Source organism: Lepisosteus platostomus, chromosome 8, assembly GCF_059453375.1.
Source record: "Lepisosteus platostomus isolate fLepPlt1 chromosome 8, fLepPlt1.hap1, whole genome shotgun sequence".
Taxonomy (NCBI): Eukaryota; Metazoa; Chordata; class Actinopteri; order Semionotiformes; family Lepisosteidae; genus Lepisosteus; species Lepisosteus platostomus.
This window is the reverse complement of record NC_142618.1, coordinates 2,347,151-2,371,638: the sequence shown is the minus strand read 5'-3', so window position 1 is coordinate 2,371,638 and position 24,488 is coordinate 2,347,151. Positions and strand designations below refer to the sequence as shown.

General features: G+C 40.2%; 1 protein-coding gene across 5 annotated transcripts in view; it reads left to right on the top strand.

Annotated features, from left to right (window-relative positions):
* Nucleotides 1-24,488, top strand: part of LOC148655488 (laminin subunit alpha-3-like) — a 119,856-nt gene that overhangs the window by 27,853 nt on the left and 67,515 nt on the right. For 4 of the 5 annotated variants that reach the window (XM_088642009.1, XM_088642008.1, XM_088642007.1 and 1 more), the window contains exons 5-18: nt 610-780; nt 6,280-6,377; nt 8,815-8,930; nt 12,772-12,890; nt 13,488-13,578; nt 13,928-14,059; nt 17,228-17,278; nt 17,947-17,994; nt 18,920-19,057; nt 20,091-20,225; nt 20,955-21,089; nt 21,772-21,909; nt 22,346-22,398; nt 24,387-24,486. In XM_088642009.1, coding sequence (XP_088498135.1) covers nt 610-780; nt 6,280-6,377; nt 8,815-8,930; nt 12,772-12,890; nt 13,488-13,578; nt 13,928-14,059; nt 17,228-17,278; nt 17,947-17,994; nt 18,920-19,057; nt 20,091-20,225; nt 20,955-21,089; nt 21,772-21,909; nt 22,346-22,398; nt 24,387-24,486 — 1,525 coding nt within the window. Of the gene's footprint in view, nt 1-609; nt 781-6,279; nt 6,378-8,814; nt 8,931-12,771; nt 12,891-13,487; nt 13,579-13,927; nt 14,060-17,227; nt 17,279-17,946; nt 17,995-18,919; nt 19,058-20,090; nt 20,226-20,954; nt 21,090-21,771; nt 21,910-22,345; nt 22,399-24,386; nt 24,487-24,488 lie in introns of those variants that run through there. The other variant, XM_088642011.1, reaches the window with a different exon arrangement.

Sequence of the window (24,488 nt, the reverse complement as noted above, 5' to 3'; positions counted from 1 at the left end):
TTCTGGTTATAAGTCTGATGTATGCTAAAATACTCACAGAACTGTTTGCCCAGCATTGAATTTTATTTACATATTTTTAAATTTCATTTGCAGCTTCTAGAGTGTTTGATAATGTCCAAAAGATTGTTCAAGCAAATTGACACTTTTTTGGACATTATCAAATACTCTAGAAGCTTAATCAATTTCAGTTTAAGCTATATAATCAATTTCATTAATTTACTATTCATGAGTCCAGATCATCAAGAAGAGAAGGAAATTAACAAACAGCAGTATTAACTGTTTTTTTTATAAATTCAGGATTGAACTGAAGATTAGAAAGTTACTAAACCTCTGTTCTCACAGATAAAAAAACTATAGTTATACTGTAAATATTGCCAATAACTAGTGTTACATGAAATATGAAAAAACTTGGTCAAATCAAAAGGAACTGCAAAATGTATATGTTACTTGCCCCAGTATGAAAACCCTAGAGGCTTTTTTTACTATCACACTGCAGGAGTGGGTCAAGATATCTCATACATGGCCACACAACTGCCTTCATTCACAAACAAGTTAAAACTGGATCTCTTTGCCAGCATTAACTGAAACCAAATCCCTTTTTTTTATTAGATTGTTGTGTCTCTGGTGAACGGTCGTCCTGGAGCCAAGAATTTCTCATATTCCCCAGTCCTGCAGGATTTTACCAAAGCCACCAACATCCGTCTGCATTTTCTAAGAACCAACACCCTCCTGGGACACCTGATATCGAAGGCCCAGCGGGACCCCACTGTTACCCGCAGGGTGAGCATGAGAAATCTGCTTTTCTGCTGACACATGTAAAAAGCGGCGAAGAAGTATGAATAAATGTCTACCCAAGTTTATAGCCAACAGAACTAAGCTTTACTGCGGGAGCCTTTTTTACAATTTAACATAGCATTCCACTGGCAGCTTGTCCCCGGTGCCGTAAACCGTTATGTTAGAACATTTCACAGGATACAGCAATTATTGTCATAACAAAGCTCTCTTAAAGGCATATTCAGTTTACATTATATGACAACACATATAAATTCTGTTTGTTTTGTTGGATGACAAGATCATTTACAATGAGAACTGCCTAAATAAAATATTACAGCGCACGGAGGTGCAATGAAGGCATTAGTTATTATTGTGTTTTGTGGTATACTGTATATGGTCAGCAATGGGGAAAATTATTGTGAAGCCCCAATTTGGACAAAACCTTTGTATGTCTTTCATATTGTGGTGACAGAGGGGGTTAGTTCAAGTTTGGCGCGTTGGTACTTCACAGCTGGATTGTCCTACTTCAAAGGCTCAGAAAAAGGTTTTTCTGAGTGGTATTTAGTCACTTCCTGGTGAGGTCATTAAGTCTCCATAAGAATAGACCCCTTGATAAATACGCCAACAGAGATACAAGAAGAAAGGAGACAAAGGAGAGTAGCAAGGGGAGTGGGGAGAAGAACAGAGAAGAAGGAATGTCATCATCCATTATCCACTTCTTCCTCCAAATTTGTGGAATCTGAATTTCCTGGGTGTGAAATCCTTAGGCTAAAAACATTCCTTCCTATTTCAGTGATGATATGTTGGAATAGAGGAAATCTGTTCCCATTTTGTGCAGGTATTTGTGTTTTAGACAGGGAGATTTAGTCCTGGGCAGGATCCATTTTTATTAAGATGCAAGTTTCTTTTCTGGACCTATTTAAGGTGTTTTTTTGTATATTTGGATCACGGGGGGAAATTCTAGATATTTTAGGTAAACTTGTATATTGTAATATAGGACACAACTCTGCAACCCTTTAATTGTACTGTACATACTTTACCTGTCTATAGTGTAACTGTTGTGCAGTCATGTTATTAATATGATTTTTTTTGTTTGATCTAACTTTGAACCCGATATATTATTCTGTCCTCGGGAATGTATTGGATGAGAACAAAAGCACACATTTCATATACCGCCTATTTATTTCCTGCCTGCTATTTTGTAACAGTATCTTCCAAAAAGACTTGACCCCAGGAAATGCAGCACTGGATATATAGAATTTGTATCATAATCACAAGAAAATTTAAATTCCCCTAAAGTGAAAGGAGCTCTGAACTGGGGCTGACCTTCCCAAGCATGTGGTGAGGGGATGCCTGGTGTCTGATATTGAACGTTCTTGTCGGCCTTCGTAGAATAATCAGCTTCATCTATGACACATCTCTCTTCCTTGAAAAATTGTAATGCAATATCCTGCCCATATGAGCGTGTTGCAATACTACAGCTAGCAAAAGTGTGTGTTCTTTACCATGTTTAACTTCTGTTATGTGAGATGAGATCTGCAGGCCCTGTTTCCAGAGAATAAATCATTCTGAGAATTATGATGAGTTAATAGTGCATTTAGTTTTTATTTTGAAAATACTTTGCTCAATTTTTAAATTTATGTATAATTTTTAAAATAATGAAAAAACAAACAAATACCACATGCTTGTTCTAGGCGTTTCCCCAAAATATAACAATCGCAGAAAGTAAAAGTATCTTCCACAGTTTTACAATGAACTTCTCTTTGTTACAGTTGCACTGAACAAAGCATCTTCCTTTGATACAATTTGCTGGAGCAGTTTTATATCCTGCTTCAGTAACAGTTTAATACATGACTCTCATCCTCCGATGATTTCATTTCTTTTCTTATTAGACTCATTGACTGTCACAGAACAGACCTGAAGAGTCCAGGTTTACTGGCCTTCAATGCACATCCTTGCTTGAGTTGTTCTTGATAGGCTGTGAAGGCAATTCATCAGTGATTGTAATCTTCCAGAAAACTCAGCTGACATCGTGGAGCACAAACAAATATTGAAATGGTTCGTGAAAAGGCGAACACATTCACTAAAGCTTGAAATGAAAATTTCACTACTCACTGTAGGGTTGTTTTTTAAATTTTCTAATGTAGGAAAACTTTCTATGAAAGCATGTGTTATGTATGTATTAAAGTGCTAATATTATTACATGTAGTTTATACACTCCATAAGTCACTGCTTGAACTTTGGAACAGATGTTGTTGGTTTAGCAGGAGGTTTGTAAGCTTTCAATTGTGTACATAATCTCCCAAGTTCTCCACTGAGTTAGAATTGATCACAGGGATCATCGTGTTATTTACTCTATCAACCCAACCTAATCAACTGTTGTGTATATTTTTAAACTGTTTGCTGACACCAAAGTACTTTTCCATGAATTCCCCTCCTTGTGCATTCCAAGCTGTTGGGCTTGATGCCAAGACAAGGTTTACAACCAGAGCTGGCAGGTAAATGTAGTTTAGTGACTTGAAGATTATTCAAACCCAGCCCACAGGTTGCAATAACCTCTCCTTTACCATATGATATGGTAATTTCTCGGAAATTTGTTTTGTGTTCGGGCACCTGTGGTTCCCTCGCACAGAGACTTACAAAAAACATGAAAGAGTACAAATAAATATTACATTCAAAATACATATGACATAAAAGACGTCAACCCATACATAGTAATTATATCCCACTCCTACAGGAATCCACAGAGCTACTGTACAGCATAACCTGTGAGTTTACTTCCCCCTATAATTGCACAGCACCCCTTAATTTTTGCACATAACCACTAGTTGTACTTGTCCATTAACCAGTGCTTCTTTATTGTGAACATGTTTATTGAGTAGTTACAGTACAGTGCATGTGGGATAAAGGATTTCCTCATTTTGTTGCGTCTACATTGAGGGTCTCTAAAATGTCTGTTTGAAGGCATCTTCATGCAGAGCATGTGTGGAATGAGAGGAGGTACTAACTAGTCTCAACACACCCTTACTGTCAACAGTTTGAAAGTGCAGGTCAGGTGACTGCCCCACTAACGTCGAACATATCCTCAAAAGTCTGGATAGCTTGGCTTTTTGGTGCACAGAAATACTGTTATACCAGACAGTTATTCCATACTGCATGACACTTTAACATAGAACTGAAAAACATGGAAGAATCTGACTTCTGGCACCAAACACCCCTGACCTGTGTAAAATCACTGTTGTACTTTATTACAAATAACGTCAGGATCAATTTCCCTTTGGAATCAATAAAGTCTTATCTATCTAGCATGTGCCTTGTACCACTGGAAACACAATCATCTGTATAGAGAGTGAAGAGCAGTGGTGAACTCACACATCCCTGGATTCCCCAAAGTTAGTTATTACCTAAGAAAAATGTGTATTATTAACTTCCACCTGCCGAAATCAATCTCGTAAGGAATGAATTGTACTAAAATATCAGATATGGGTTAATGTGTACAGTAAGGTCTTGACATTAAAAAGGGTTTGGGGCAGGGAACAGTCACGAATAGCTAACTTGGCATATAACCACGTCCACCTCAATACTTTCACATAATGTACTAAAGTATATAGTGTATATGGTCAAAAGACATAATAACAGTATCTCATATGATAGTTAAAGTTAATTTAAATAACTTATTTATCAGCTATAAATAATAGTTACTATATACAGTATAGTTACTTACAATAATCAGCTAAAATAAACAACATGAATTCCTCCTCTGTGTCCAGCAGATACCTGCACTTTCTCTCTCTGACTCCATGATCAGCAGGCCCGACTGTAAAATAAAACGGGCAATATAACTGTGAGTGAGTCCTTCTCCACACTGCTGACACAGAGCCTGGAGCGTTTGTTACAGTTTAAAAACAGGACCACGCTGGGATGGGGATGCTGGGTAGTGGGTACTTGGGCGGGGGGAAGGGAGTGGCTCACTGTTACGACCAGCAATCAGAAACCTGTTACCAGAAAACGCTCTTACCGGTCCCCAGTGCCGGCTAATTCCACAAAGCACCGCCGCAAGTGTTAATTAATCAGTCTCAGCTGTCCTTCACTGAACTCACCCCAGTCTCCAGTCCTTATAAAGCCTCATTCAGTATCAGTCAGCGCTCGGTATTTGTTGCTCCCCTGGATTTCCTTCCTCACCTGTTGTTCTCCTGGCTTCCTGTTCTCAACCCCTTGGTCTTATGTATTTTTGCCTGTTTACCGACTACGTCTTTGCCTAGCGATTTGGATTTCTCGCTAACGCTCTTAGATCACCGCACAGGGTCCTGATATACCTTTCGGCAGCTCCCCGTAACACTCACTCACTATGTAGATTGGTTTCACAGTCCTAGTCTGCTGTGCCGCTAATTTGAAAGTTGTGCTTCACAACCTTTGGCTCAGTTTCATCCTGCTCTGCTCTTCTTCCATATAAGACCCCGTGCCAGACCAAATTGAGAATAAGCAAATTCCCTAATGTTACATTTGCAGATGTTGAGACCTTACAGTAATTGAAGAATTTTTCATAATGAAATAATGTTAAGATGTCTGGTCAAATTCTGCTGAAGAAAAGTAAAGGAAAAGCACCCTGGCATATGGTTTGTGTTTGTCCAAATTCTTATTGAGTGAGGGTACAGTAACTACAGCATCTTCTGTGCTTTGCCCTTGTTTATTAGCAAACTGATAGGGATCAAGTTTGCCATTTACTGACGGGGAGACATTCTGAACCAATGAGTTAATCAAAAAAGATGTAAGAGCAGCTGGCCTGAAATCAGTGTGTTCTCTTAGGCGGGTTTTCTTAGGAGCAATATAATGTACTGCAGAAATAGTATAGTATGTGTGTTTGCAGACATCTGGAAAATTGGTAGGCACACTGGAGCTACTTCTCAAGCAAAGACAAGCTTTATGAACATTTGTACACCAAATATTATTCATGACTTGGTCTACATTAATGATTACCCTGTCTGAATGAAACTGACTTTAGTATGTTATCAGAGGCGTTTGCTTTATCATACCTTAAAACAAAAGTTAGTTAACCTTATCCCATTTAATCTTATTCCTGCTGGCAGCAGAGGGTTTGTTGTTATTATGTTAATGTACTGTTTTTAATAAATATCGTACGTGTCTATATTTGCAATATCTACTGCAGTAGGAAGATGATTTGATTTATTGTGTAGACGTTTGAAAACCTTATGGTATTGACCCTTTGAGAAATTATTCAAGAGATTGTATAGCATAAGAGAACATGTCAGCTTAAAAAATGACTCATAAGTTAATCACTACATCAGAATTGTAAATGCTGAGTCTCTTTTACGTTCTGGGGTTACAAGATGGTCCTACCCTTGTACTCAACTCAACAAAGGAACAGTCAGCTTACAGCTTGTGTGCATTTTTTTCAGTCCTTTTCCAGATTTTGCATTCTGTTGTGTTCTAAAACAAAACATTTGTTTTTTTTTAAAAAAGTTTTTGAATGACTTGTTTTTGCAGTATTACTACAGCATTAAGGACATCAGCGTTGGGGGGCGCTGTGTGTGTCACGGACACGCACAAGTGTGTGATGCCCGGAACCCTGCAAACCCATTCCGGTGAGTGCTGAGTTACTCTGAGTTTCCACAACCTTTTAGGATAAAATCCATTTAAATTACAACATCCAAAGTCTCTGGATTCCTGTCTGTGCCGATAAAGGAGCAGGGGCAGCTCAGGGTAGAGGGTAAGTCTCTAGATTCTTGACTGGCGGGTTGTGGGTTTGAGTCCCTGGTGCAGATGCTTCACTCCAGTTGCTCCAGGCCACCCAGCTGCCTGACTGGGGACCAGCAGGCCATACGTTCTGTGATGGACTGGGTCACGTGGTCTGTGTTTGGTCAACGCCTTGAAAACCGGGGTGAGCTCTAGCCCAATCAGCAGCTGTGGCTCGAGTGAAGAATGTACAGGACCCGCCTACCCTTCTACCAGCTACCACCCAGAGTGTAGTAGTTGAAATGCCAATACTTTTAATCTGCCTAGAAAGGCTCCCGATGGTACAATACAAATAGGATGGTTTTCAGAGATTTTTGGTCCTGAATAAAATCAACCAGTCATTGTAAAAGGTTAAAGTGAAACCGACAGTGCGGTAATATAGTGACAGACAATAGTACGGAAGACAAGAGAGTAAAAGATGTATAATTCTTTTAAAAAGATTAATTTTATTTTAAAAAATCTGTCAGCTTCCCTGCCAAATTCATCCAGAGCTATCCTGTACTGTAGGTGACATTTTGTAGGTAACAAAGTCCTTCTGAATTGTAAGAGTCCAAATAATGTCTGTAAAACATTCGGTCTGCTTTCCTCAGAGACATTCTGAAAAGCTGTTGGTTGGTTATTTATCTTGCCACAATGTTGCGATTTTGTGGGAAACGGTTTTGCTTTATTTTAAAGTTTTCAAAACCAGAATATAACATGAGGAACAAAATGATTGTTACAAAGGACCCTGAAAATAAAGCAAATAGATTTCACAGCGGTACCAGAGGCACTGCAGGCCTATAACTGAGAGGTCCAGATAAAGACTTGATAGCACAGGATTCAGAGATGCCCAGGATGGAGATGTGAGGGATCTCAACACACTGCCAACATCTCTTTAATCACATCTCTTTTCAACATCTTTTCCCCAGATCTAGCTACATCTGGATATTCCCGAAACCTGTGTAACAAGTTGCCTCTGCTCATGAACAGTATATACCCAAAGGATAGGTACACACTTTGTGTGATAGTGTCAATGAGGAATCGGTTATTCTTGAAGAAACTTAAAATGAAGAATGATTAGGCGTTGCGGAACTATTGTGTCTGTATTGTCCCAATACTTGTCTTTCTATAACATAATTTAATCAAATTGTGTGCTTTATATTTTTGTATCTCAAAAGGCAAATAGATAAATAGCAGTGATTCTACTGGGTCTAATGAAAATGAAAGCTTTTAAAAGACTTGCTAAAATAGAGATTGTCATTTAATGTCTTTATTTATGGATCAAATGGGTGAGGCTTATATCCTGTTAGAAAACAAAAGGAAGTTCATTCTTTAGAAAGAACACAAATTAAACCTTTAACAATAACATCTTGCTCGCAGGCAATTAAGACAGGAGGTTCAGTTTGGGGGCTTGGTAAAAACAAGATAATTACAATAAATTTTCAGTTGGTTTATTTTAGATTCCCAGATTGGTATTAATTGCAAGATGAGAGGTTGTTCGTGGGTGGAGAACAAATGAACATCAACTTATACAAGGAATGATTTTAGCAAAGTTATGGGGGAGGGGGGAGATTATCAAAAAATTTTGATGACATACAATTTTCTCCTATTTTAATGAACAGAACTATAAATATATGAAGGTGTCCATCATATTAGAAATTCAAAAAATGAAAATAAATGTTTTTTTGCTTAAAGATAAAGATAAAGTTTTAAATAGTCTATATTTGGAGAGGGAGAACATGAAGCAAACTTTGAAATACTTGAAAATTTGTCCTGATAATCTGCTTGAGTTAACTTGGCTGAAACATCTAAATGTTTTTGCAAAATAAAAACTTAAAACTTTGGAATGCCTGGGAAACGGGCACAAAACAAGCTTTTAAAGTATTGAAAGAATTAAATCAGAGAAACTCATGATACAGTTCCTTTGTGTTGTCAAAACATCACAGCGCATGCTTTAGATGTAATCCATGCAAAATCAGATGCAAATTAATATTTTCTTCTCTTTCTTGGCCATCTCTAAATATAATGTAATGGAATCTTAAAGGCCATTATTCTCCCAACTCAATAAAAAGCTGATAAAAGTACTTGAGCTGAAAGAGGTTTGCAGGCTCTTTACATTCTTGACCCGTGTGAGAGTTTGAAATCCATGTAACACTTCCATAGAATTCCAACTTCATATCAGTATCAATTCCAACTTCCAGCTTCATGATGTTGCCGATCTACTGCTGCTAACTACATTGTGAACTTGTACCCTCTATTAATGCCAAAGAAGCAGCTAATATCTTAAATAAACCACTCGTATTCCAGACTTCAATGCGACTGTCAGCATAACACTTGTGGGGAGACCTGCGATCGCTGCTGCCCAGGGTTCAACCAAAAGCCATGGCAAGTAGCCACCTCTGAAAGCGCCAACGCGTGTGAGGGTAAGTGCCTGACGTGTGTTTTGCATGTACTGTATTTCTTGTCACTCCAGCCTTTCCTGCTACAGATGTGGAAGGGTGGCACCGTTTCTGTCTCCGCCTTATTCATTTAAGCCTTACACCTGACTGTGTGATTTGTAAGACTGTATTTAATCAACATACATGGTAAGATCAGAATGGTGTAAAGAAAAATTAGTATGGTGCAAATTAAAATCAGTATGATACAAGATAAGATCAGATGTGATACAAGTAAAATTGTAATAGAAATACAATGATACACTAGTATAAATAGTACGATAAAATTACAATCAGTTTGATACACACATTAGTATGATTGTGACAGATGGCCATTTTAATAGTAGCTGAACGTGGGAAACCTGCATACAATAACAGCCGATTTAACAGAAATTAAGGTGGTGTCTGCATCAGCATTGTTATTGTTATTCTGCTGACCTGATTTTGGTCCCTTGGTTGTATGCTCATTTTAATTTGTGGTTAGGAGCAGTTGCAAGTACCTCATCCCGGTTGATGTATTTGGCCGGTCTTGCTCTTACCATTTTCTTTTTACTGGTGTGGCGACAAGGCTGGGGCTGCTACTCTGTGGGAGTTTGCCCTGCTCTCAATAATCATACCACCTTGAAACCCTTATGAAACCTTTAACCCGGAGTCTTTTGCTACTAACTCAGCGTCTCACCCACGAGACCGAGTTTCGCCTGAAAAAAACGTGTCCTTCCCTGAGCATTAACAGAAGTCACACAGAGAGACTCTGCCTCTAACTCAAACTCGAGCCAGTCTTTCTCTCAAACAGCCCCGTTCTCCCTCTCCCCAGTTCTCCAGACCCCAGAACGGGCTGGAACCGACCCCTTCTGGGGTTGATCTTTCACAAGGTCTCACTGTGAGGCCTGGAGTCTCGCTGCCTCAACTGACAGTGAAGTTCTTATACAGATGTTTAGGTCCCATCTCAGGACTCATCTGCTCACTGTCACACCTGAGGGTGAGGTTCTTATACGTACATTCTCAGTGTCCCCCTGACAGTGAGGATATTACTCAAACAACCAGAGTCTCACTGCGAGATTCATCTGCTCACTATCACACCTGACAGTGAAGGTCTGACCCGAACCTGAGTCAACAAGCCCAGAGTCTCCCCATGATGCTCTGTTCCTCACTGTCACACCTGGTAATGAGGGTCTGACCCGAACCTGAGTCAACAAGCCCAGAAACTCCCCATGATGCTCTGTTCCTCACTGTCACACCTGGTAATGAGGGTCTGACCCGAACCTGAGTCAACAAGCCCAGAGTCTCCCCATGATGCTCTGTTCCTCACTGTCACACCTGTGTCAGGGAGAGTTCTTTCCGGACCCTATGCAGACGACACGATCCAGGGTAGAGTGAGGAAACACTGGGGAAAAAAGGCATGCGGGATACGGGGATGAGAACGGGGCGGTCCATGGAGTGCTGGTGGTCGGGGGGTGTGTGGCCGAGGCAAATGATCCAGGAAGGAGTCAAACGGGAAATCCAAAATGGCGCAAAAAGTCCAAGGCCAGGCGATCCATCCGAGACACACAATTAAAATCCAGAACCGGGTCGGAACCGGCAGGGGGAACGGGAACGGGAACGGGAACGGGAACGGGAACAAGAACAGAAGCTAAAACCATAACGGAGCCAGGCGCATCCAGGTCCCGGGCTCGCATGATGCGGCAACCAATGCAGAGCCCGGATTAGCGTCTCCGTCTGGCCTTTTAAGGGGGAGCTGAAAAGGGGCTGGAACAGGGAGCAGGTGCGGGGGATGAATAACAAACAAGGAAGGGCTGGAGCGCCCTTAAGAGGAGGGGTTTGCGACCGTGACAACCTGGTGATGAGGGTCTGACCCGAACCTGAGTCAACAAATCCAGAGTCTCCCCGTGATGCTCTGTTCCTCACTGTCACACCTAACAAAGAGTGTAACTTCACCACTGAGTAGACACAGGACCATTTACTCCCTGAACTCTTATATACCGTAGGGATCCCTGGCTTCACACAAGTGATGCCAGTCCCCTAATAACCCTGTGGAAATGCAGCTTTTTCCCATTCCTGGTGTGACTCTACATTGCCCTCTGGTGGTCTAACCCAATTTCGGCACTCCAGCTGCAGTTGCTTTGTTACAGATACGGGGACAATTAGTATGATACACGGTAAGGTCAGTTAATTACAAGCACAATCAATCTGATATAGCCAGGTTCAGTATGATCGGTGTGATACAGGTAAGATCAGTATGACAAAATTGAATTGCCCCCCTTGGGATGAATAAAGTATTTTGAATTGAATTGAATTGCGATCTTGAATTTCACTATCTAAGGGAGCTGCTGTGTCTGTTAGGAGACCAGTAGGTAGCAGTCTTTCTGCTATATATATATATAACCCTGGCTAAATCTATTCACACAGAAGTTCCCACTTAATTCAAGTAGGCAAACTAATTTCTAACTTCTCCACCTGTTCTGCTATGCCATGGCCGGGATTACTCTTGTGCTCTGTTTTTCATTTCATATTGCTGGTTATGCTTTGATGCACATCACGCAAATTGCAGATTCTGTGCTTTCTTTCCCAAAGAAAAAAATACTTTGCTTTCCAAAAGATAAGATCCATTATAAATGATCATATAGTATAAATTTGACATGAAAGCAATGACAGACATTTGGTGTTCAGTTTTATTCTGGAATAAGCTTACCAGGCTTTTAAAAGATAGGATTTCATTACTTTTTGATGAATCTGGAAAGCATATAGACTGGAAATTAATTGGACATTGTTAGTGTATAGCAATATATAGCCCCGTGTTTTAACAGTCTACTGTATATCAGTTGTGTCACTGAAAAAGTAAATCTTTCTTCTCCGGATGTCTCTAGATATGTCTTCTGCAGTCACATGAGCTTGCAGATTTGCAATTCTGTGTTCCATCATTGTTAATGAAAGGGCTGTGACATGTGATATACTGCATGTTTTCTAGTTTGGTTCCCTCTTGTCATTTTAAACCCTCGAGTGAACAGAATTCTTATGAGCCGAGTTTATTGCTGGGGTCAGGACATCCTTTGATAATCCTGCTCTAGAGTTCAGTGCGCTAAGTACTAAATGCATTAATAACTCAAAAGCCACCTGGTTCTGTCAGAAACAATCACAGTTTGTCGTGTTGGTGAGGTGGAATGAAAATCTCCACCAGCTTTTATAGGTCAGGATAGTATCACCTGCCCAAAACCTTAGAAAGTTGTTGAGTTGAGCAACAAGTAACTGAAGTCATTTATTCAGAGCTCAGTTGGAATGGAAACTAAAAGATTTACTGGACTTCAACTCTATGTTGTTGCTTTACTTATTTTCCATTGTCCAATATCACATTTTGTAAAAAAAAAAATACCAGTTCAGCATTTTCACCCATGACTCCTCTAATTTATTGGAAATAATTCGAGGAGACCCTTTTGTCTGTGCCCTTCTGCAGAAGGGTGATGTTTTCATGAATATGACCTGTGATGTTGTCTCAAGTAAATGCTCACAAAAATAGATCATTGTTCATTCTTCCAAGACCTAATTTGCAGTCAATACCATTTTTTTTCTGTTCTTTCCGTCTGTGTAACTTATATAGAAGTTTTGCAACGGAATGAAAATGGAACACAGTTTTAATAATTAATGAAAACAGTTGCTATTCCCATTCAAAATATTACAAATCTATTAAAACTACAATAAATGTTAAAATATCTGATAGTTGTGGCAGGTGTTTACATCTTCATTTGAAGAAATGCAGTTTCTAGTGTGAAGGGTTGACAGTGTTTACTGCATTTTTAATGTCTCCTCCTTGTTCCGCTCCTGTACAATTCCACAGCCTGTGAGTGCCATTCGCACACCTCTGAGTGCTATTATGACCCTGAAGTCGATCGCAGACGAGCAAGTTTAAATATCTATGGCAGATATGAAGGTGGAGGAGTTTGTATCAATTGCCAGGTACGAGACTCACTTTCCGCTTGGGGTGAATTTCCTTGTAACACTACAATCAGATTTCAGGAGGAATCACGACATCCAAGAAACAGATGCTTTGTGAACGTTTAGTATTTGACGTTCTGGCCCTCTTGGTTAAGACCCTCTTTCAGAGAGAGGGGTTAACCAGGGGGCGGCTGCACAGGTGGAGATGGGGTGGAGGTGGGATGAGTGTGACAACAATGTGAGCAGAGGAGGGTGTAAGAGTCCTATACTGTTCAGAATACAGAGAAAGAAGGAATGATTGAGATTTAAAACAGCTGGCTGAAACCTGAATTAAAGGACACAGAGCCTAAAATACTTCACCAATCATGCCGTACGCAGATGATGGGAATGGCATTAGATTATTGGAAAAAACAGTTTGTCATCTTGTCATCCTGTTGATATGAGTAAAATGGTAGACAGGTGACATAAACATAAACGTGACAGTAGTAACTGCAGAACTGCCCTACAGACTGTTAACATTGATAGATCCATGTCTGTGTCTGTGAATGTCCAGGAAGCAACAGTGCTAATTTGAATGTAAGTGATGTAACGGTTGTACTGTACTTTTACTGTCTTCAGCACAACACAGCTGGGATTAACTGTGAGCGCTGCAGGCAAGGCTACTACCGCCCATACGGAGTTCCCAAGCAGTCGCCCACTGGATGCATTCGTAAGCCACCGTGTTTTATTCCACCCCTGCTTTTGCTAGTGCTGCAATTGTGAATTTTTCCATTTGACTTTTAACACAGGGGTTTTTAAGATGCCGCATACCGCACTGTGTATCACGCATTCTCAGTGCTTCGTACTCCTTTGTTTTCTGGCTGTTTTCCTGGGTAGATTCAGACGTAGCGAGACACCGTCTTCTCTAGAGGCTTGTAGAGGCATATAATTCTGTGAATAAGCAGGAATTTCTTTTTTACGTGAACACTGCTGGACGTACAAGGGTATAGTGCTGATGTGAAGCTGAAGTCGACAGCAGGCGTTGGACTGTTTCCTGGCTGATGATGTTGGTGCTGTAGCGTGCAGGTGTGATCCCCGCTCCTCGGAGGGCTGTGAGGAGGGCTCCGGGCGATGCTCCTGCAGGCCCAACTTCTCCGGAGAGAACTGCGAGCGCTGCGCCGACGGGCACTACGGCTTCCCACAATGTATCCGTGAGTATTGTGGTGTTCGTGAGCCCGGTGACTGCTGGTCGCTGGGCCTGGGACTGGTGTTCCGTTTCAAATGGAAGGCCAGTGTTTGCTGAGGGGAAGAAAGCAGGTTCTATTGAGGAGCTGCTTCGGTAACGTCAGGTAAGGGCATTTTAAGCACCCAAGAACAGATAGCTTGCTGTGAGAGGAGCCCATTTAGTTCATCCGTTTGCTAAAAACCAGAGAATGCAGAGGCTGTCTGAGAGCTCTGTAGGAGGATGATATTTTTAAATAAACGTGCCTTGTGTGCACTTTGAAACCATTTCTGACAAATTTCTGTGTTTTTCAGTTTGTTTGAATGAATGTTGAGAAAAAAGGTAATTCTTTCCCATACACAGGTAGGGGTACTGTATATAGTATACAGTGTGGGTAACTAACAGCCCTTTCCAAGTCCCTTCTGTGTTCTTACTCAAAGCGTGCATCTCAGCTCTTTGTCCACTTGTGCCTCACCTCCTCAAGAGTTCCTGAAACATGGTTCTATTCCTGTAGGCTTAAAATCTACTGCTGTCAAATCTCTGTTAGAAACTCTGGCCAAAACCCACAGGTACAGTACTTCACTACTTCTGAACTATTTCCAATTTGCCCAGTCTCACAAAAAGTCTGGAACAGGTGCTGGCAGCTCAGTTACAGTCTCATCTTGCAACAAATGAACGCTTAAAACCAACTCAGTTAGGCTTTGGACAGAGAGATTTTTTGTATTAGTTTTTGTAATTTAATTTTAACTGTTGGATGAATATTTGCAACAGCTCTTTAAAGATTTGTGTTAAAATCAGTATGATGTGAATAATGTGATTTGCCAGGCGATCAATATTTGCACTTCTAATAAATTTCCTTTGGCCTGAATTTTCGTTCTGATACTGATCTTAGCCTGCATGCAGGACTTGACCTGTTGACCGTTGACTTGCAGGCAAGAGCTGGAGCTGCCTGTGGTTCACACTTTAAAAAATTCCACAGAGCAAACCCATTGCAAACAAAGCCTTTTCTAACAGCTCAGTGATGCATCAAAAAACAAACAGCTGTGCTTATCTGATTCAATCAGAAGTACCTGCAGGTAAAGCTATGCAGCTCCAGCCGTTCTGGAGATTATCACTGTAGTTTCCATGCACATGTTTTTAATCCCTTTAATCCTCAGTTACTTTCATTAGTTTGTGCTTTTGGTCAGCATTTCATAAATGTATTTGTACAGTTGTGCCCAAAAATACACTATACTGTATGCAAGTAAGCATATTTATTTTTTAGGAGCAAGTAATAGGTTTATTCCCTGCTGAAAGAGAAGAAAGAAAACACAACATTTCGGCCGTGGAACCTTCTTCAGGTGTGGAGCCTGAAAAACGCTCCACGGCCGAAATGTTGTATTTTCCTTCTTCTCTTTTAAGCATGGAATAAACCTATTACTTGCTCCTTTGCAGCCTATGCATGCTAACACAGTCACCCACCTGAAATATTTACTTTTTAGCCTTCTAAAATAGTGTGGAATTGAGAATGTTTGGTGTTGCTATTTTTGATGAAGAATATTTTTTTCAAAATATTTATTTTGCATTCAGGGTTATTTTATAATAAGCAGTGGAGTCTTAAAAATAAAAAACAACACTCTTGTATTGAGTGTTGAATTGAACTGTACCAGGAATAAATTGGTATCTAAACTGAGTACAGTATATAAAACTTGATATCTGTTTTTACAGAGTATTGGGATTGGAAATATTGGTTAATTAAAATATGAAGGAAAACAAACAAGGACATTAGTTAAAAGTAGATTTAGAACTATGCGGAATCTCTCGGTTAATAATATTATTATCTAATAGGATTAAAACATTATTTTATATGACAATATAATATACAGTATATGTACCAATATTTTGCCATTCACACAGACACAGTGAAAAAAAGCAATACGAAAACCTTAAAAAGGTTGACATTTGAATCAGCGAAAACATAGGAGTTCGGAGATGCTTGAAGCCACTCACCTGTGTGTTTCACATCAGATATACTGTACCAGTAATACATTCAATCAAACAATAACTTACTGTGCATTTTTACTTTGTCTTCACTGTAGTTAATAGATCAGGCCTTTGCAGCTGTTGGCGGCTCAATAGGTGGCGCTCTTTCCTCTAGGGCAGAATAGGAAAAACAGTGGTGTGCCTCAGGGATCTGTTTTGGGCCTGTTGCTCTTCCTCATTAAGTGCAGTGTTTTATTTAGCAAATTACTTATACTTGCAGATTATACAAAAATCGTAAGGGTGGCAAACAGCAGCAGGTGAATAAAATGTAATTGCTATTTATTTTATATTAAAAACAATCCACACAGGGAGTAAGAACATATCACATTTACATAACAAATCCAATGAAAGAAATCTGGGAATCAATTAGAGGTTTGTGCATAAAAATAAAAAAAGTTTGTGTGTTCAGCAAAAAATTTAAATATAAATCCAATCAAGTTATGCAATTAAGTTTTATTATTCATATTTTAAAACACAGTTAAGAATGCTGTGTTCTGTTTTGGGTACCATACATCAAAAAGGATAGTAGAAAGAGTGTGAGGAAGAGTAACAAAATGGTTAAAGGTTAAAGGAGAGAAATTTGTTTGGCTTAGAAGGTTTTCTATGAAATCCAGCGGAGTATTGATTGGGCCAACCCAGGGGAGTATTCCAGACTCAGTCATAAAAGAGGAACATGGGGTTACAATTGCAAACTGAAATCCATTTTGGACAGAGAAAAGGACATGTTTTATTACTTAAGAAGTTGTGAGTATGTCGGATAGGCTTCCGTGTCAGGTTGATTAAGCACCAACTCCGGGTTTTCTTTGGGATTTGGGTTAGGGTTAAAGTTAAGGCAAGGGAGAAAATTTGAGATTTGGTTAACTACAACTGAAGATGGGCCATATAGCCTTAACTTGCAATTTTTATACTCTTATTTATAAGACCTACCAACACAAGAAGAAAGCATGTTACCTCAAATTCTTATACTGTCCAGAGATCTTACAGTACTGTATGTTTGTTTACCATTGTTTAACCCTACAGTTTTATGCAGTGTCTGGTTCATTGCTCCAAGATGATAACTGCAGTGTAATTTCTATGGAAAGAACACATTTTAATAGTGGACAAATACATTTTATTGTTTTTTTTTTCCAAATAGGATTTCCTGTTTTTCCGACAACCACTAAATCTCCTGCAGACCACATTGTGGGTAAGTGTATTGTACACTCGTGGTTTAGGGAAACTCTTAACTATAACTTTATATACAGTATGCAGTATTGAATCTTAGGACTGCTGCTTATTCCACAAAATCATTGGTTCAATGCCAGTGCTGATTGTCAGTGTGACCAGCACCTTGAAATTGGATATTACATCGGACATTTTGTTTTAATATCAGTAATCAAACAGGTTTGGTATGGAACAGCGGGACAGATGTGGATGTTAGACATCAATAATTTTTAAATTTATTTTACATATAAGATACTACTACTAATAATAATGGCTTTGTATTTCTCCATCAAATTCTTTCTCTTATTTATTCGTGGGTCATAAAAGAAATAAAAATATTCTGGCTTTTCTACCTTTTGGAGGAGGTAAGGAGGTAAAGGAAGTGGGTTCAATAGCTGACCCCATGAGCTCTGTTTCAGTGCTTTGAATGTCAATCTTTTCCCCACACTGCTTAAGAAATGCAACTTTTTAGTTTTATTCCATTACCAAAGGGGTAATATAATCTTAAAGGGGTGTGCACCATATTTTCCACTATGGCCGTTAAAATTTTGTGTTACACTTCTCCTTAGACAATGGGGAAATATTAAATGTATTGAGAATTTCAAATTCTGGGTATTGAAAGCACTGATTTCACTTGTTTCTTGCCTTTAGACAGCAAGACTTGCCCTGCAAGGTACTTTGGACCACCCAACTGTCAACGTAAGAATAACCGCACAATGAGAAATTATCTTTTTAAAAACATGTCTGAACAGCAGAAATATTTGGTCAACATTGTTTTGATTGGCGTTTTTTCAAGAATTCCATATCAAATGCTGGGCCTCTCCTTTGTTTTGAATCTATACAGTGGGAGTTACAATCTACGTCATGCTTGTTTTTATTTCATTAAAGCAGATTGATATTGAACAATTATTAAACAGTTAGCCAGGAACTGTTTTGTCTTTTTTTTTGTTTCCAGAACAGTAGGATGTGGTCCAAATCATATTCTTTCTCAAATTATATTATAGGATTATATGTCAGTCTGTACCAGTTCTGGCTTTTTCACGCACATTTAGAATGTACAACATTTTTTTTTGTTATTCCCAAATATTTTGCAATAGCCAGTTGAATAGCCAGCAATTACAAGCTCCTCCCACCCACCTTCAAGCCCTTCCCCCCACTCTCAAGCCCCTCCCCTTTAACTCATCACAGGGAACATTCCTGTAAGGGAGGATTTGCAGTGGAGAGTCACATCTCTGCAGGCACCCAGGAGGAACAGGGGGCACTTGCATTGCCAGTTTCCTATTGATCCCATCCTGCTCTTGGGAGTGCTCACTGGGAGCACAGTTGTACCCACTTATTCCAGTCTGAATTGGCTATCGACATGAACCAGTACTCAGGTTCAAAGCCATAAATCAGCACTCAGGCAAACCAGTCATGTGGGAGGCCCCTTGTAAGACTAATTTCTGATGTAATGAGTTGGTTAAGAAAACACTTTGCTTTCTGTTAGCTGTCATTGTGATGGGCTCTTCAGCCCTGTATTTATTTTTCTCCTCGCATTTCTGAATATACAGTACTGGAGGCTCATGTTGCCTTTTCACTCTTTTCTTGCTGCATGTGTCTTGTGTCATCTGGCGAATGCTGCCAGCTTGCCGGTGCAGCGGACCAGGGGCGGCAGATCAGTTCTGTGATATGCTGACGGGAGACTGCAGGTGTCGGACAGAATTTCAAGGCAAATACTGTGAACGCTGTGCTCCGGGGCATTTCAATTACCCTAACTGCCAAGGTGAAGAGATAATTTCTGTTTGATTTAACTGAAAATGGATACCTCCTCCTGTGGGATATTGCACAGAGACAGTTATGACCCTGTGATATACTGGGGGCTGTGAATTTGAACAAGTTTTGCAAGTCACATACTTAGATAGTGACTGTTGTGCTGTGGATGATGTCTCATCATTGACAGAACTTCTGAACAAGATGACTAATCTGCTCTCTCTAAGGACATTAGTTAATGGACCTTTCAACCTTGAGCAATTGCAGTTACAATCAACTTTTTATACAAGGAGAAGCGAATCCATGGACACTTCATAGCTGTGTTAGGGCAGGCTGCCCCTCTTCATTTCTCAATGATGCGATTTCAGGTCTGCACAACACATGAACCAGACCAGTCTGGAAAGAACCTCTGATGTGGAGAGCATAGTATCGTTCAATTAAGGTTTTAGAACAGAAAGAAAGAGCTCTTCATTTCACTTTGTCCATGGATTCATTTCAATTGGAAGCATTGGAATCCACATACATAAACATATTGGCATGTCAAAAGATTCTGACAGGATGGTGCCCCAGAACCTCAGCTTGCAAGAAGTGAGGTCCAGTGAAAAGTTGCTACATGTCTTAGCACTGATTTTGTGGAGTTTTTTAACTGATCATTGGTAATGAGACATCAACCACTACCACCAAGGTCTAGGATCAATACAGTGGCAGCAATCACCACCTTCACAACTCACATGCTAACAGGTTTGTTTCTGGGATCCAGTTAAGACAGTTTATTATGTTGCTGTAAGCTTCACATTTCTCTTGAGCCGGACCTCAAGCAGTCGTTTCTGCCACCAGGGAAGTCAGGGTTTATAACATAGTTTAACAACTGGATATATCTTTTATTACCTAGTTCAGAAAAGGATGAAATAAGAGTTGCTTAAATTGGATTGTGGTTGTTAGGAAAATCCCATAGCTCCAAAGTGTTTCAGCTTTTAATGTAAGTTTATTTATCAAAAGCCGTCTGTGCGTGACAGGTTTCTTTTTTTTTGTGCGTTATTTCTCAGCATGTTTCTGCAACCCAGCTGGGTGCCAGCCCGAGGTGTGTGACGCCTCCGGACAGTGCCTGTGTCGCCCAGAGGTGGAGGGATCTCGGTGCGATCAGTGTCGCTCGGGGTACCATTCCTTCCCCGTCTGCCAAGGTCAGGCGTCTGCATCTCTCTTCACCTCCTGGACTTGTGCTCAACGCATGTTAGCAATAATAATAATAATAATAATAATAATAATAATAATAATAATAATAATAATAATAATAATTCCTTACACTTAAACAGTGCTTAGTGCTCCCCCGCCAGTGTGCAGCCCCACCTGGATGATGTGACACCAACCAGGGTGTGTCAGTACACTCCCCACACACCAGCTCTCAGTGGGGAGGAGAACAGAGTGATTAGTCTATCATTACATCTGCATATGCATGTACAGTATAGAAAAATATAGGCAAAAATTGAAATATTTAAACTGTTCAAAGAGAGAGAATTTATTTTTTGTGCATTTTTTCATTGCAGCTGAATATGAGTCTTCTTCTCTGTGCTCTTATTAGTGCTTTCTGCGACACAAAAGTAGAAAGTAAAAAGGTAAAACTGAAGTAGCCATTCACCAAAAGAGAAAACAGAGCGAATCCTGTAAGCAAACCCAGGAATCAAATGGCGAAAGGTTTCCTGGGTAAATCGCAGTTAAGATACAGATCTCCAGGTGGCTTCAATACAAGTAGAACTACAGTGCACAGTACAGTACAGTAGGGAAAACAATGGAGTTGGGTAAAAGTGAGGATATCAGATTCCATTTATTAAAAAAAACTAAGTTACATCGCAGTGTGTTACAGTAGCTCTGCGCACTGATTGGATCGGTTGCTGTTTGCTGTGTGTTTAAAGTGTGTAGCTGCGAAGGAGCTGGAGCAGTGGACCAGACCTGCGGTCCGAGGGGCCAGTGTAGATGTCACACCAACTACGCGGGGCTGAAATGTAACCAGTGTGCTCCAGGACACTATGGGTACCCCAGCTGTTACTGTGAGTTACTCTGTTCTGTTTTCAAACAGACCTCAAATGCCACCAATAAAATCAAGAGCAATAACTGTGTTATTCATTGAAAGCTTCGCTGAGCAGACACGGCGTTGAAGTGAATTCTAAAATAATGAGTCGCATAGACTCATTATTCACTCATGTAATGAGTTCCACAGTGTGGCGCCGCTCGTGAAGAATCACTTGTGCCCATGGTCTTCAGAAAGACTAAGGAGGCTTGAGTCGTCAGATCTCAGATTAAAGGCTGGACTGCACCCGTAACCTGGAGCTCGAACATTCAGTGCCTTATTGTAAACAGCATGTGCTGTATGTGTGAGCATGTATGCCTGTTCTGTATATAACTCACAGGTGCCAAAATATTTGAGAGCTTTGTGTACTGTAGTTAAGTGGAGGTTGTTTTTAGACAACGAAGTAACATTCAAATTGAGATCACAGATCCCTACGATTAACGTACAGAAATAAGAACCTCACTTACAGTACGGTATTCTGTTCATGTAAATTTGCTTAACCCAGTATTAAATTCAAGCTCCCAGGCAAATAAAAGCTATCTGATGTAAGTGATCCTGTTTTCCGCAGTGTCCTTGGCTGCAGACAGCTGAAGGTGTTGTGATTTGTGTCGCACTGACTCTTTCTAGTGGGTGAGAGGTACTGTCTGTGTGTCTCCCCTCAGCGTGTCAGTGCCACCCCGAAGGCTCGTCCCTGGCACCGTGTGACCAGGTGTCGGGGCAGTGCTCCTGTCGCCCTGGCGTGGCCGGCCTGCGCTGTGACCGCTGCGCTGAGGGGGGGTTTGACTTCCCACTTTGCCAAGGTTCTGTCCCCCTGCCTTCCTGCCCCGCTGCCCCACTGTCCCTCTGTCCCCCTGCCCCGCTGCCCCAGCCGCCCCAGCTGAGAGTCCCTGTCAGGCGAGAGCTTCACTGCACACAGTACAGACTGTATCTCTAAGGAAGAGACAGGGCACACCTGGCAGGAGCTGTCTTATCAGTTCTGAATCATGGCGAAAATGGTAGAATTTTTCTGTTCTGCGTAATGCAGAGTATTTTCTCTCCCTCAGACTTCGTTTATATCAGTTCATATTAACTTTGTTGCAGTACCTATTGACTCAGAGTTTCCAAGAGAATAAAAAAGATTTAACTAGTTGAAGGTGGAACCACCTGCTGCCTTTTTGTTATCTGCTGTGTGCTTTCACATTCGTTTGCCTAAGAATAAAAACAGGATTTTTAAATAGCTAACTGTTGTTGTTGCAGTACCCAACTGTAACCCAGCAGGCACTGAATTCAACGCACTGGACACGCATCCGGTAAGATTTCCTTCTCATTTGTGAAACAATTTACACGTGATAAACTCTCGTAGTAGGATATGACATCTATTTGATTTTTCCCAGGGTTACAAGAAGAATCATGGAGTTGTTTTGGAGTATAGATCAAACAAAACATGGAAATTATTGGAATTGCAGAATTTCAGAACAACTTTATGTATTGTTACGTCCCAGTGTGTGTTCTGTGTGTGTTTTTTCTGTTATGTCCACACTGTTGACCCTTGATTGTTCTCCCTTCCCCATTGGCCCACCATTACACCACACTTTCAGTATGACGTCATCATCAATTAGCCCTCAGCCAATCAGAACACATTTTATTCACTATTTAACATGGAGGCTTTCAGAAAGAAGAGGCCTTTTGTTTGACTTCGGTCCCGTTTGGTTTTGGTTATCGCTTCGCTTCGGGTTATTGCTTCGGCTTCGTTTGTTGGTTTGTTGGTTTGTTTTGCTTTGTGTGTGTGTATTTTCGTATAGCTTCGGCTTTGTTGTTTTGTTGGATTTACGTTAGTTTCCTTGTACTTTTGTTTGTTTGTGTGTTCATCCTTGTTTTGTCATTACCTTGCCCCAGTGTTACATGTTCAACGTTTGTGTTCTTTTTGTACCCTGCTTCTATTTATTACTCGTTTTCCCTTATTTGTCTTCCTGGTTCACTTGTGTTTTTGTGTGAACTTTTGTATATAAGGTTAGTTTAGGTTGTTGGGTACACTTACACACTTAGTTGATTTTGTATTAGTACACTAGTTTATTACGGGTGAGTGCCGTTTGTCTTGTATGGTTTTGGGTAGTCAGTGCAGATTAGCTAGGGTGTTGAAGACGCCGAAGACCGTGTGTTTCGGGTTTTCTTTTGTAGTCAGATTAGCTTTCCCTCACTGTCCTAGCCAGCTCCATTTTGTTTATTTTCTTTCCTTTGGCACCACTCTAGTTCCTTACCCTTGTTATCATCCTTCCTAGTCCCTCACCAAAACCCCCCCTGCTTCCAAAAGAATTATCCTAAATGTTACACCCCTTTTCCCCTAGACACTTGGGGTCGTAACAGTATTGTAAAGCAAAGTACAAATTGCAACAATCCATTCTCTTCAAACGGTTTCTTGTATTCTAAATACAAAAAGGGAAGAATAGAATACAGGTATTATATTCTGTATTCAGAGAGTTATCCCCTCTCTGTAATGGTACTGCTGTGTTGTGTTATACAGTATGTTAGGAGTTTGTCAAAGCAGTCTTTCTGTTGGTGTAAATACAGGCTACAGCAGTGTATTATTCATCTTAAAAATTTAAAGTTGGGAATGAGGAAAGTTAGATTAATTGTACAGATAATCAATTAAGTCTAGTGTGACTGTGGAGAATACTGTGACCACCAGACAGTAATTACTTAAATCAGAGTTTTTTTTTGGTGGGCTAAGAAGTTAATTAAGAATGCAATCGTATTTTGCTTTTATATTGGCATTTAAATTTAATAAGTGCTTTCCTTAAAATAATTTATATTTATTTTCTTACTTTAATTATAGCTTCAATTTATTTTAAACTGTCCGTTTAGTTCAATCACAGTAACATTAAACCTAAATATATTAGACATTTTAAAGTACTGTTTAAGCTTGTGTTGGTCAAAATAAGATGTAGCCTCTCTTAATCCAGGCCAGAATCACATTTCCAGACTCCAGTGTTCAGAATAAACTGGACCGATGCAGTGCCAGCATGAGGAGAGCTGTCTACTGACAGCTGCCAGACATTTCAGTCAGAGGACCCCAAAACGATAACCCCAAACAAGAGCAGGAAAGCTTACTGCTGTGAATCTGATCCTGTGTGTGAATGCAGTGTTTCCATCTTGTTTAAAAAACTTCTGTGGGTCTTTTGCTGTTTAAATTCTGTTTGGGTGAATGTGTATTTCTGAACCTGTGGTTGTAGTAGTCAGTTAGGCAATGCTAAATAAAGATGCAGTGATGTCATGACGACCTCGACTTCTCTTTCACCAGGGGTCTTGCCAGTGTCTGCCAGATGTTGAAGGCCCTTTCTGTGACAGGTGTAAACCCCTGTACTGGAACTTAGCTCAGGAGAACCCCAATGGGTGCATAGGT